The sequence below is a fragment of the Dendropsophus ebraccatus genome, chromosome 8 (genome assembly GCF_027789765.1).
Source record: "Dendropsophus ebraccatus isolate aDenEbr1 chromosome 8, aDenEbr1.pat, whole genome shotgun sequence".
Lineage (NCBI taxonomy): Eukaryota > Metazoa > Chordata > Amphibia > Anura > Hylidae > Dendropsophus > Dendropsophus ebraccatus.
Genome location: NC_091461.1, coordinates 69937852 through 69950718, shown reverse-complemented (window position 1 = coordinate 69950718; position 12867 = coordinate 69937852). Strand labels below are relative to the sequence as shown.

At 44.2% G+C, this 12867-nt stretch overlaps 1 protein-coding gene across 2 annotated transcripts in view; it reads right to left on the bottom strand.

Moving 5' to 3' along the window:
- LOC138798641 (microsomal triglyceride transfer protein-like) overlaps positions 1 to 12867 on the bottom strand; it is a 63786-nt gene that overhangs the window by 33732 nt on the left and 17187 nt on the right. For both annotated transcript variants that reach the window (XM_069979180.1, XM_069979181.1), the window contains 4 exons: positions 12441 to 12548; positions 9051 to 9167; positions 6252 to 6391; positions 2063 to 2213 (listed from right to left, as the gene is read on the bottom strand). In XM_069979180.1, the coding sequence (XP_069835281.1) occupies positions 2063 to 2213; positions 6252 to 6391; positions 9051 to 9167; positions 12441 to 12548 (516 nt within the window). The remainder of the gene's footprint in view (positions 1 to 2062; positions 2214 to 6251; positions 6392 to 9050; positions 9168 to 12440; positions 12549 to 12867) is intronic.

The window sequence follows — 12867 nt, the reverse complement described above, 5'->3', positions numbered from 1 at the left end:
TCAGCAGGTTAGATTCGTCTAACCTGCTGATAGTTCTCCATTAAAGACTGATTTTGGTTAATAAGATGACAATTTTGACGTCTTCTTGCACCATATTATAATAATTTGTGAGTTTTTGATTTTTATTTACTGTAATTTACAGATTGTGTCACGTCAAACTGCAGAGATTTAAACCATATTTATTGTAAAGCATGCATAGTAAAAATCTCATCAATCACTTCTAATGAGGCTCAATGCAGATTATTAATGTCTCCGCTAACAGTGCACACTGCAGTTTTACCACATCCAAAGAACTGAATTTGCATAAAGAAAGTTAGAACAGCTGTAATACAGAAAGCTATCTGGGGATTATATATATATATATATATATATATATATATATATATATATATATATGCATCTTATGAATCATCTCTGATATACCACCAACATGTTCCAGCTGGATTCGCAGACAATAGCAATTCTATAGTGGTCGTCTAAAGGTCCCTTAATGGCAAACAAGAAGAATTGGGCAGGTTGGGTGTAAACTTGCCTTATTCTTTGCTCTGCTACATTCTCCTTTGTGCATTGAAATAAAAATGTTCATAAAGCTACAGTAAGCATGCTAGTTTATGAAGGAATGGAGCAGTATGGCCATCGGCTAAGCGAGATGGGCTCACACACTATGCAGGTTTGGTACACTGGACCGCCAACAGTGGACCTGGTAATGTAAGTATGCTGTATTTAATATTATTATTTTATTTATTTTTTTAGGCAGCAACAGTGAACGCTGAAGCTAGGGTCACACAATGTAAAATGAAAACAAAGTAGCATTTTTTGGCTAGTGAGATTGCATATTGAGAGTTGCATATAATGCAGTGCTCTAATGTATTAGGGTGCGTGCACACTACGGAATTAACGCGTATAACCCGCGGCGTATTCCGTCGCTCGTCTCCGCACGCGGCGGCGCACATTTCCGTCCGTGCCATAGACACTATTCTATGCACGGGCGGATTCCGTGTTCCGACAAAAGAATTGACATGTCAATTCTTTAGACGGAACGCGGAATCCGTCCGTGCACAGAATAGTGTCTATGGCACCGGCGGAAAAGCGCGCCGCCGCGTGCGGAGACGAGCGACGGAATACGCCGCGGGTTATACGCGTCAATTCCGTAGTGTGCACGCACCCTCAGCCAGTATACCAAAAACCTGATCAAGTTGCAGATTTAGACTTCATATATGTTTTGAGGAACAATCGAGCCTAGCATGAAGCTGGGGTAAACATATTTGTCCTAAAGTGGTTGTCTGATGCGTCCTTGTATGACCTCCTCGCCTGTTTTAGAATGTTCTGCCAAGACATCTTTAAACTAGAGGAGCCTACTGTTAAAGGGAATATATCAACTAGATTTTCTTTTACTGATAAGAACCAGATTTTTTTAAATGATTTTTTGGACATTATCATGGGGGAAGCCACCTTGACGAAAGGCCCTATTACAGCAAACGATTATCAGCCATATTTGGATGATTATCAGCCATTATGGGCCAATAATCGCTTGGTGTAATACAATGTTGGCTGATCCCAGTCTTTACACATGTTGGAAAATGATAACGAAAATTTGCTAGCTGTATACAGATCACGTGGGAAGCCCTTCCTGCAGCTCCCCACAGCCCCCCCCCCCCCCCCTTAACTGCTTGCTATTGGCACTCGGTGCTCACTTGCTTTTTCAGATTGGCCCCTGTAATAGGGTCTTAAACTTTTTTCATGTATTGTCTTTGGTAACTACTACTACTACTACTTGGTGTGGCTCAACACATGGTGAGGCTTAAGAATGCAGACCCGAACAATCGGCATTTGACTCCCGGTGGCTGGAGAAGTTGGATGCAGCACTAGGGCTGCCAGGACTCCATAGGGCTGCGTTCAACATCGCTAGCTACTGGGAGTCAAAGCCAAGCGTTTGGGATTGTGTGAACCCAAACATTCAGCAAGTTTGCTCAACAGTACCTATAAGAAGGCATCATTATTATTATTATTATTATTATTATTATTATTATTATTATTATTATTATTATTATTTCTAACTCACCATTGTTTGATTGCCTGCAGGCCTGCCTCGGGGATGGCTCATAAGTCCTATCTTGTGAAATTTCTCCTGCAGTTGTTGAAGTACTGCGTCTACACTGTCTCCATGTATTTCTGGAGAGCCAGGACTGGAGGATATGAGTTCTAATTCCTGTCTGGTTAAAAATAAAATAGTGTGTAGACACAAAGTTAATCCAGTATATTAACATTGTCATTTATCCTATATAGCTCAGAGTTTTACTGATTTACATGTCATACGCATGCATTCAGGACAAAGCTGTAGCAGATGCAGAAGTAACAGTAGTACCTGTGAACAGGGCCGTTTTAATACATTGGTGGGCCCAGTGCACAGCCCTCAAGAGCGCGCCCCCCCCCCCCCTCCCCCAACCCAGCGTTATCAGAATCGGAGCTCCACGCACAGTATACACTGTATTAAGAGCCCAAATACATACGGTAGTTACCATATAACCTTATAAAGATATCACCAATGATACCATTACATAATACCGCCACACCATGTCCACTATCACTACAGACCCTATAACAGAGTGTAGTTACATCCATTTACTTACAGGGGGCGTCTTTTCGATCAGAGTCTTTCACCTTTTCTTTCACTCCATCTAGCATGGGCCACCTTTAAGTCTTCCCCCGGCTGGGAATCTTCTCTTCAGAATCTGCCAGAGAAACATTTTAGGCTCCAACACATACAATAGTAAGGTCCCCTGTACCCCTATACAGTAGTTACCCCCCTCTGTGCCCCTATACAGTAGTTACACCTCTCTGTGCCCCTATACAGTAGTTACCCCCCTCTGTGCCCCTATACAGTAGTTACCCCCCTCTGTGCCCCTATACAGTAGTTACCCCCCTCTGTGCCCCTATACAAGTAGTTACACCTCTCTGTGCCCCTATACAGTAGTTACCCCCCTCTGTACCCCTATACAAGTAGTTACACCTCTCTGTGCCCCTATACAGTAGTTACCCCCCTCTGTACCCCTATACAGCAGTTACCCCCCTCTGTGCCCCTATACAGTAGTTACACCCCTCTGTGCCCCTATACAAGTAGTTACCCCCCTCTGTACCCCTATACAGCAGTTACCCCCCTCTGTGCCCCTATACAGTAGTTACACCCCTCTGTGCTCCAATATAGTAGTAAGGTCCCTATATAATATAGGCACCTCTGTGCAGCCCCAATGTTAGTATAGACCCATGTGCTGCCCCCAGTAGTATAGACCACCTGTGTGCTGCCCCAAATAGTATTTAGACCCCTGTGTGCTTCCCCCAGTACTATAGACCAACTAGGTGCTGCCCCCAGTAGTATATAGACCCCATTGTGCTGCCCCCAGTAGTATAGACACCTGTGTGCTGCCCCCAGTACTATAGACCACTAGGTGCTGCCCCCAATAGTATATAGACCCCCTGTGTGCTGCCCCCAGTAGTATAAAGACCCCATTTTGCTTCCCCCAGTAGTATATAGACACCTGTGTGCTTCCCCCAGTACTATAGATCACTAGGTGCTGCCCCCAGTAGTATATAGACCCCCTGTGTGCTGCCCCCAGTAGTATATAGACCCCCTGTGTGCTGCCCCCAGTAGTATATAGACCCCACTGTGCTGCCCCCAGTAGTATATAGACCCCACTGTGCACTGCCCCCAGTAGTATATAGACCCCCTGTGCACTGCCCCCAGTAGTATATAGACCACTAGGTGCTGCCCCCAGTAGTATATAGACCCCCTGTGCACTGCTCCCAGTAGTATATAGACCACTAGGTGCTGCCCCCAGTAGTATATAGACCCCTAGTGTTCTGCCCCTAGTACTATAGACCACTAGGTGCTGCCCACAGTAGTATATAGCCCCCTCTGTGCTCCCTAGTTATATATACCCCCCAGTGCATCCCCCAGTAGTATATATACCCCCTGTGCATCCCACAGTAGTATATATATATCCCCTGTGCTCCCCCAAGTAGTATATAGTCCCCCTGTGCACCCCCAGTAGTATATTTATCCCCTGTACGCTTTCCTAGTTATATATACCCCCTGTGCATCCCCCCATATAGAAAAGCCACCCTGTACATCCCCCTCCATATAGAATAGTCCCCCCTGTACATCCCCCTCCATATAGAATAGTCCCCCCCTGTACATCCTCCCATATAGAATAGCCCCCCTATACATCCCCCTCCATATAGAATAGTTACCCCTGTACATCCCCCTCCATATGGAATAGTCACCCCTGTACATCCCCCTCCATATAGAATAGTCACCCCTGTACATCCTCCTCCATATAGAATAGTCACCCCTGTACATCCCCCTCCATATAGAATAGCCCCCCCTGTACATCCCCCTCCATATAGAATAGTCACCCCTGTAGATCCCCCTCCATATAGAATAGTCCCCCCGGTACATCCTCCCATATAGAATAGCCCCCCATGCATCCCCCATATAGAATATCCCCCCCGTACATCCCCCATCCATATAGAATAGTCCCCCCTGTACATCCCCCTCCATATAGAATAGTCCCCCCTGTACATCCCCCTCCATATAGAATAGTCACCCCTGTAGATCCCCCTCCATATAGAATAGTCCCCCCGGTACATCATCCCATATAGAATAGCCCCCCATGCATCCCCCATATAGAATAGCCCCCCCCTGTGCATCCCCAACTAGAATAGCCCCCCTGTGCATCCCCAACTAGAATAGCCCCCCTGTGCATCCACCCATATAGAATAGCCCCCCTGCATCCCCCCAATATAGAGTAGCCCCCTGCATCCCCCCAATATAGAGTAGCCCCCCTGTGCATCCCCCATCTAGAATAGCCCCCTGTGCATCCCCCCATGCATCCCACCAATATAGAGTAGCCCCCTTATGCATCCCCCCAAATAGAATTGTCCCCCTGTGCATTCCCATATAGAACCCCAGACAGCCATTCCCATGTGAAGGGGTTAAAAAAAACAAACAAACACACACATTCTCACCTGTCACCTCGCTCCCAGCAGCTTCTTTCTCGGGCCGGATCTTCAGTCTGCAGCTTCTTCTTCATGCTGCAGCGCGGCGGTGGCCTCTCTCCTCTCTCACCTCTCAGGTCCTCAGCGGCGCGCCAGGGAAGTGACGTCACCGCTGGGGGCCTGGCAGAGGTGCCTGCAGACGTGCCTGCGCTCGGCGCGGCAAGTCTGCGGCAGCGGGGCCTGCAGGGGGCGCCATGGATGGGTAACTTACCCATCCCGATGGCGCCCCCCTGGCAGGCTGGTGGCCGGAGCCCTGTGCGACCGCACTGGTCGCACAGAGCAAAGGCCGGCCCTGCTCAGGGTGGGCCCCTTTAACCAGTGGGCCCGGTGCACGTGCACCATGTGCCCTCTGGTTAAAGCGGCCCTGCCTGTGAACCTGTAAAGCCCTTATACCACTATAAGAACCATTTTATAGACACTTGTCATAGCTATTTAAGTAGGTGTAGATATTGTCTAAAGAAATAAAACTGGTGCATGGTATGTACTCTATTTCTGACACAGTTTGTAATTGAAATTTTCTCACTAACAGTAAATATCCTACTAAATTTCAACTAACATCTATTTACAGAATTCAAGGAATTGGGATTCCTGCTAGTAAGGCACCACCTTGAAAATATTCAGTTTATTTCTTCCATTACATTAAAATCCAAAAATACAAACAAGAGGTCTACAGTAAAGTGCAGACAAATGCATCTCACGTGAGTGACAAAGACGGCAACATGTTTCAGACTAGAAGGTCTATACCTGGGTCAGATGTGTTTTCTCTGTACCTTATTAGAGACCTAGGGGGACATTTATCAAGGCTGGGGGAATTGTATGCCACTCTTAGAGAAAGACCCGCCCCCCTTTCTCCAGACGGATTTACTTAGAGGTGCACGCCTTATGGTAAAGCTGACAGGCCCTGCGCCTGGCACAGGGATTGTGCAAAAGTCTACACGTGATCTGGAGCAGGTGTAGATTTTTGCCTGGTTTACGCCTGTCTACTTAATAAATTAGGAGCGGGAGGGTGCGGGTGGGGGTTCTGACTGATGTACGCCAAGGAAAAGGTGAGAATCTGTGTCTGCTGCTTGGCATACACTTTCATTAATCTTCCTCATAGTTCAAGATGGATGGTGCCCGTAACCATTTTCTTTGGTGGATCTTATTCAGTGAGAGGCCCAATGTCAGTATGGTGAGCTTACTTTCCTTTTCTTTACCTGGATGTGATATGAACACCAAGCTGAGATCTCAGACTTGCAGACAAGTTATGACTTTCTTCAGAGACCACCTTCTGAAATGTGGAGCTACTAAGCGACATGTATCCTGTGCTGGTGGAGTTCCATGATAACCCCAATACCTTAAAAGAAATAAATCTTTTTAGTTGAAGGTTTTTAGCCTTTATTTAAGATTATTGCACACTTTCTTAAAGGAACGCTATAGTCATTCCATCACAGTTGACATTTTAACACAAGACATTAATTTATCATTTATTTATTATTACCTATGTTTTCAGATTACATCCTATGACTTGTTAAAATGTGTCATACTATACCATATACTATACTAGAAAAGCTTTTACAAATATATAACAGTTAAAGAGGTACTCTGCAGAAACACAAATTTCTTTCAAGTCAACTGGTGTCAGAAAGTTATATAGAGTTGTAATTTACTTCTATTAAAAAATCCCAAGTATTTCAGTACTTATTAGCTGCTGTATGTCCTGCTGGAAGTAGCGTATTCTTTTCAGTCTGACATAGTGCTCTCTGCTGCCACCTTTTTCTGTTACAGGAACTGTCCAGAGCAGCAGCAAATCATCATAAAAAACTCTCCTGAATTGGAAACTTCCTGTGCCAATGTGGCAACAGGAAAGAAAATGTCAGACTGGAAAGAAAACATCACTTTCTGCAGGACATAAAGAAGCTGGTAAGTACTGGAAGGCTTGGGATTTTTAAAGTAATTTACAAATCTCACACCAGTTGATTAAAAAAAAACATTTTCTCTGTAGTACCCCTTTAAGTAATTTAAAGCTGCTTATATGCCCTTTTTATCCAGTTTGATCACTGTGAATACCCCACTTTAGATGTATATGGACTATGTACCAGATAATTTTAATATTTGGTTCTTCTAACACTTGTAATTTTGCTCCAGTAATAAATGACCCTACTGCAAAATTTCCCACCCACTCTTTTTTCATGAAAATGATTCTATCCCACTATCACTGTTAATGAAATTCTTCTGTCATAACACAAGTGGCCTTTCTCTTACAGAATATTGTAGTTAGAGATGAGCGAACCTGGAGCATGCTCGAGTCCTTCCGAACCCGAACTTTCGGCATTTGATTAGCGGTGGCTGCTGAACTTGGATACAGCCCTAAGGCTATGTGGAAATCATGGATATAGTCATTGGCTGTATCCATGTTTTCCAGACAACCTTAGAGCTTTATCCAAGTTCAGCAGCCCCCGCTAATCAAATGCCGAAAGTGCGGGTTCGGATGGACTCGAACCCGAACCCGGTTCGCTCATCTCTAATTGTAGTATATAATAATAGACACAACCTAAATATGCTTATGATGTTTAAGCTACCATATACCAAAACTGACTTGCATAAGAAAGATAACATAAGATTAATAAGGCTGTTTTTTATATCCATTTTCTGGAAGTTTTTTTTAGTACATCAAAAATTCACAATACTTATAAAGTAAACTATAGAGAAATATTTAAATTGCCGAACAATGATGTGCTGAAATGAACTCCACCTGTAATGCAAAGCCAACCTACTGTAAGTGCTCATTTATTTTTGGTGAAGGCTCTGAACTTGTCCCAGTTTATAGTCTTCTGTAGGCTTTCTAAACCCTAGTAAAGGTCCCAACGTGACCTTGATGTCCAAAAGGTCTATATTCCAAATGGGGAGGGATTCTGTATACTCTATACAATTTTTGGTTATAATTTTTTTTATAAGACTATAAGAATCTAAGAATACATAAGACTATATTGTGCTAAATTACAAAATGTGACTGATAGTCAATGAACAGAGAATGTTCTCATAAAAAGTTTTAAAAAATTATAATGAGACACTCAAGCCAAAGGAATATATTGGATGTGTGCCTAGAATGTAGGAATTTCGAAACTGCTGACGCAAGTACTGGACTTCCCCTGTCAGCTTGCCCTGACCCTTCAGGCTAGACCACAGACAGTTCCAAAGGTGAGTTACTGATAGGGATACTGGAATGAGACCACCAACTATCATTTCTCTCTTAAAAAAGCTTTGTTCGGCTTCATTAATTCAACTAAATGTTCTTAAAATTTCTCTATTACCATCCTTATAACACTATTATTTTTTGGTTTATGGGGCCTTGTGAGGTGTCATTTTTTGAGCCCTGATCTGTACTTTCTATTGGTAGCTTGCTTGCTTATATGCTACTTTTTGATCATTTTTATTAAAGGGAACCTGTCACCCCCATGCCGGGGTGAAGGCCCCCCCCGCTGCAGTCCCTGGCTGCTGATAGCAGCTGGAAGTGTGACTGCTTAGAGCAGGGTCATGGTGCATCCCGTCTCTGAACATGTGTAGCAACATCATGATGTAAATATAGATGTTTTAAGGGGTTTAAAGTGAAAACAAAAATTAAAACAACATGGGTGACCATGTCTTGAGAGCAAATGCCTGTATATGCCAATTGTGGCATGCTCCATTGGACTCATATGTAAGGATGATTCTAGAAAGAATTGCTCTCTAGTTACAGTGCCTAACAGCGCATGAAGGCCCAGAGTCTCAGTATTAAGCAGCTGTTTACCTTCTACCCTATACAAAAACTGTAATATAAGTATTCTCTATGCAAAAACTGGAATCCTGGTAACATTCTATAATAATAATAATAATAATAATAATAATAATAGTGTCAACAGATTCCGCAGCGGTCATCAAAATGATCCTCTATTGTTAAATTTCACCTGAGGAACTATTGTTTTAGTTGAAATCATCCTTTTTCATCAACTTTGCAGAAGAAATAACAATCTCACCTCATAATCTGATGCATGACCAAACTGTGAGTGTATGCAGCTCTTTATATCTTTAGTCTTGCTGATGAAATCCTTGGACATGTTATAAGTTACTTGACATCTCCCTGAAACATCTTCCTAAAACATACAGAAATATTCCATTAACTTAGCATTTCTCTCAAACTGTATTGTTAGATCACATTGTACTAGAGGCCTGAATGGATAGCCTTCTTGTGCCTAGTTGAATGTATCATCTAGATTTTATTTTTTTACTGATAAAAGCCAGATAGTAAAACATGTTCTTTTTTATGATCTGTTTCTGTTTTCAAATAGTAATTTTTTACATTTTATTTTGGTATAGTATTATGGGGGCAGCCATCTTGCCTGAGCTGCTTTTAAAGCAAACATAGGCACAAAAAATTGGAGGAGACCCCATTTGCATGTATGCAAGAGGTTTTTAGGCATGCTTTGTGACCTGTGCAGGGTCATTCCAAGGTGAAAGGGGTAAGGGAAGGTGCTGAGCTCCAAACATAGCTGTTGTAAATGGTGGTATACCCTGAGTAGAGATGAGCAAACCTTGAGCATGCACAAGTCCATCCGAACCCGAACGTTCGGCATTTGATTAGCGGTGGCTGCTGAAGTTGGATAAAGCCCTAAGGCTATCTGGAAAACATGGATATATGCTCGAGGTTCACTAATCTCTAACCCTGAGTTATATATGTACTGGTGTCACTGTAAGGCTATGTTTTTTGTATGATCAGCATTTTGGCGCCAAAACGTCGCAATTTTTTGCAAATTATGGGTGCCATTTACATAAAACAGCTGTGTATTTCAGCCAAAATGACAGTCCCCCCCCCAAAAAAACTGTGGCAAAATGCCCAAAAAAAGACATTGTATGAACATAGCCTAAAACTGGGTTCACACAATATAAAATAAAGAGAAAAAACTGCAGTAAAATAGCTACAAAAAGTTCATTTTTGTACCATGTGTGCACGGATGCCTGCTTTTCTATAGTTGGACACATTATTAGATTAAAAATGTTTGCTTTTTATACTTATTTTACGGCAACATTTTTTATTTTACAGTGTGGGAACACAGCCTAATGCTACACAGTATAAGAAGGGGAGAAGATGTGGATGGAAAAAAAAATGTGGAGATAACCTCAAACTAAAATTTTATACTTCTACAACGGCCGTGATGAATAATACTTAACTTACATTGTGCTGCAGCTAGAGGGAGTCCTGGCCAGAGTGCATACACATAGTTTACACTCTGTCCGGGATCGCTAGCAACCATGCAAAAAACTGACATGTCAGTTTTCTGCAGCCACTATTCATTGAATAGCGGCCGTAGAGAACCTGTCAGTTCACACAATGGAGCGTGCAGCTCAAGCTCCACACTGATGCGCCCAGATCAGAATTAATTAGTAGTGAAGATCATTCGGCCAGGATAACACCGGTCGTTCTGTGATCCGGCCAGGTCACAAAACATCCGATGTTATACTAAGAGGGAACATGGCCTTAAAGGGGTTATCCAGCACTACAAAAAGATGGCCACTTTCTTCCAGAGACAGCCCCACTCTTGTCTCCAGCTTGGGTGGGGCTTTGCTGCTCAGTTCCATTGAAGTGAATGGTGCTTAAAGGGGTTATCCAGCGCTACAAAAACATGGCCACTTTTCCCCCTACTGTTGTCTCCAGTTCAGGTGCAGTTTGCAATTAAGCTCCATTTACTTCAATGGAACTGAGTTTCAAAACCTCACCCAAACTGGAGACCACAGTAGGGGGAAAGTGGCCATGTTTTTGTAGCACTGGATAACCCCTTAAGGGTACAAACCCACTTGCCGGATCTGCAGCGAGTCTCCTTGCTACGTTTTTGCTGCAGATCCCAGCCCTATACTTTCATTAGCAGAGAAACTCGCAGCAGGGATGTACATCCCTGCTGCAATATTGTCTGCAGCCCTCCCCATTAACCCCCTAGCCGCTGGACATTATACATTACCGGGTCCCCATTCCTGCTTGCTTCGGGGCTCCCGGTGTCTTCACGGCCCGCCCGGCCAATCAGTGCGCTGCGGCGGGGCAGCGCACTGTTTGGCCGGGCGGAACGTGCCGGGAGCCGCCGAAGCAAGCAGGAGCGGGGACCTGGTAATGTATATCCTGCCCGCCCCCCCTGCAGCTCCGATCGCCCCCAGCCCCTGGCCGCATGATCGCCCCCCCGCAGCCCCCGGCCGCACGATCGCCCCCCCCGCAGCCCCCGGCCGCACGATAGCCCCCCGCAGCCCCCGGCCGCACGATCGCCCCACGCAGCCCCCTGCAGCCCCAATCGCCCCCCGCACCCCCCGGCCGCACGATCGCCCCCCGCAGCTGCAGCGCACTGATTGGCCGGGCGAGCCGTGAAGACACCGGGAGCCCCGAAGCAAGCAGGAACGGGGACCCGGTAATGTATAATGTCCGGCGGCTAGGGGGTTAATGGGGAGGGCTGCAGACAAAATCGCAGCAGGGATGTACATCCCTGCTGCGAGTTTCTCTGCTAATGAAAGTATAGGGCTGGGATCTGCAGCGAGTCTCGCAAGGAGCAAGGAGACTCGCTGCAGACCCGCCAAGTGGGTTTGTAGCCTTAATTGCAAACCGCACCTGAACTGGAGACAAGAGTCATGCTGTCTCTGAAAGAAAGTAGCCATGTTTTTGTAGCACTGGATAACCCCTATTAAAGTGTACCTGTCATTATAACTTTCAAGATCTAAATCAACAGTAGATGTGCAATAAAGCAAGTTTGCAATATACATTTATTATTTTTTGTTGTTGCTGTAAAACAAAACTGAACAGGAAATCCAGGTCCAGTCTCCTAGTTGAAAAAAACAGACTAAACACTGGAATTACAGCTAGTACAGAGAGTCACAGCTCAGTGCGTCCATCAGTCACATGACTGCCTTCTCTCTGTGAGGGCTCGAATAGCCTGGGATACACAGGACTTTTTGTTTTCTGACTCTTTGAGGAAAAGCAGTCAGAAACTAGGAAGTGCCGTGTTTTCCATGATTACTAAAAATAAAAAAAATAATGAATGTAAATTGCAAACTTGCTTTGTATTACATCCACTTTTGGTTTAAATTTTGAAAGTTATAACAACAGGTACACTTTAAGCTACTTTTATACACATGGGTTACTTTTAGGGGTTAAACACTAGAGATGAGCGAACCTCGAGCATGCTCGAGTCGATCCGAACCCCCGAAGCCCTAAGGCTATGTGGAAAACATGGATATAGTCATTGGCTGTATCCATGTTTTCCAGACAACCTTAGAGCTCTATCCAAGTTCAGCAGCCCCAGCTAATCAAATGCCGAACGTTCAGGTTCGGATCGACTTGAACCCGAACCCGGTTCGCTCATCTCTATTAAACACCTTTTATAGTCACTTACCTCAAAATGAATCCCAGAAAGTGGTTGAAATTGAAACAGACTGACAAGCCCTCTTTTTATATCAAGCACAAAGCTGTCATTTTCACCTGTACTGTACAAGCCTATCACCTGAAAAGTAAAGAGATGTTTACTAGTGCTCATGATAACTGATATTAGTGAGGTCAAAACTGCATTACTTAGGTTTACAGTATGATGGTTTTATTTAGTTCTTGCATATGATGACACTGTTTAGGTGTATAGTATATTGGCACTGTTTAGGTGTACAGTATGCCATTTTTTAGGTCTACAGTATAATGGCAGTGAATGGCCGTCCAGTCTAATGGTACTGTTTAGGTGTATAGCATGATGCCAGTGATTAGGTGTATAGTATGATGGCAGTGTGTGGCTGTACAGTATGATGGCAGTGTGTAGCTGTATAGTATGAGGG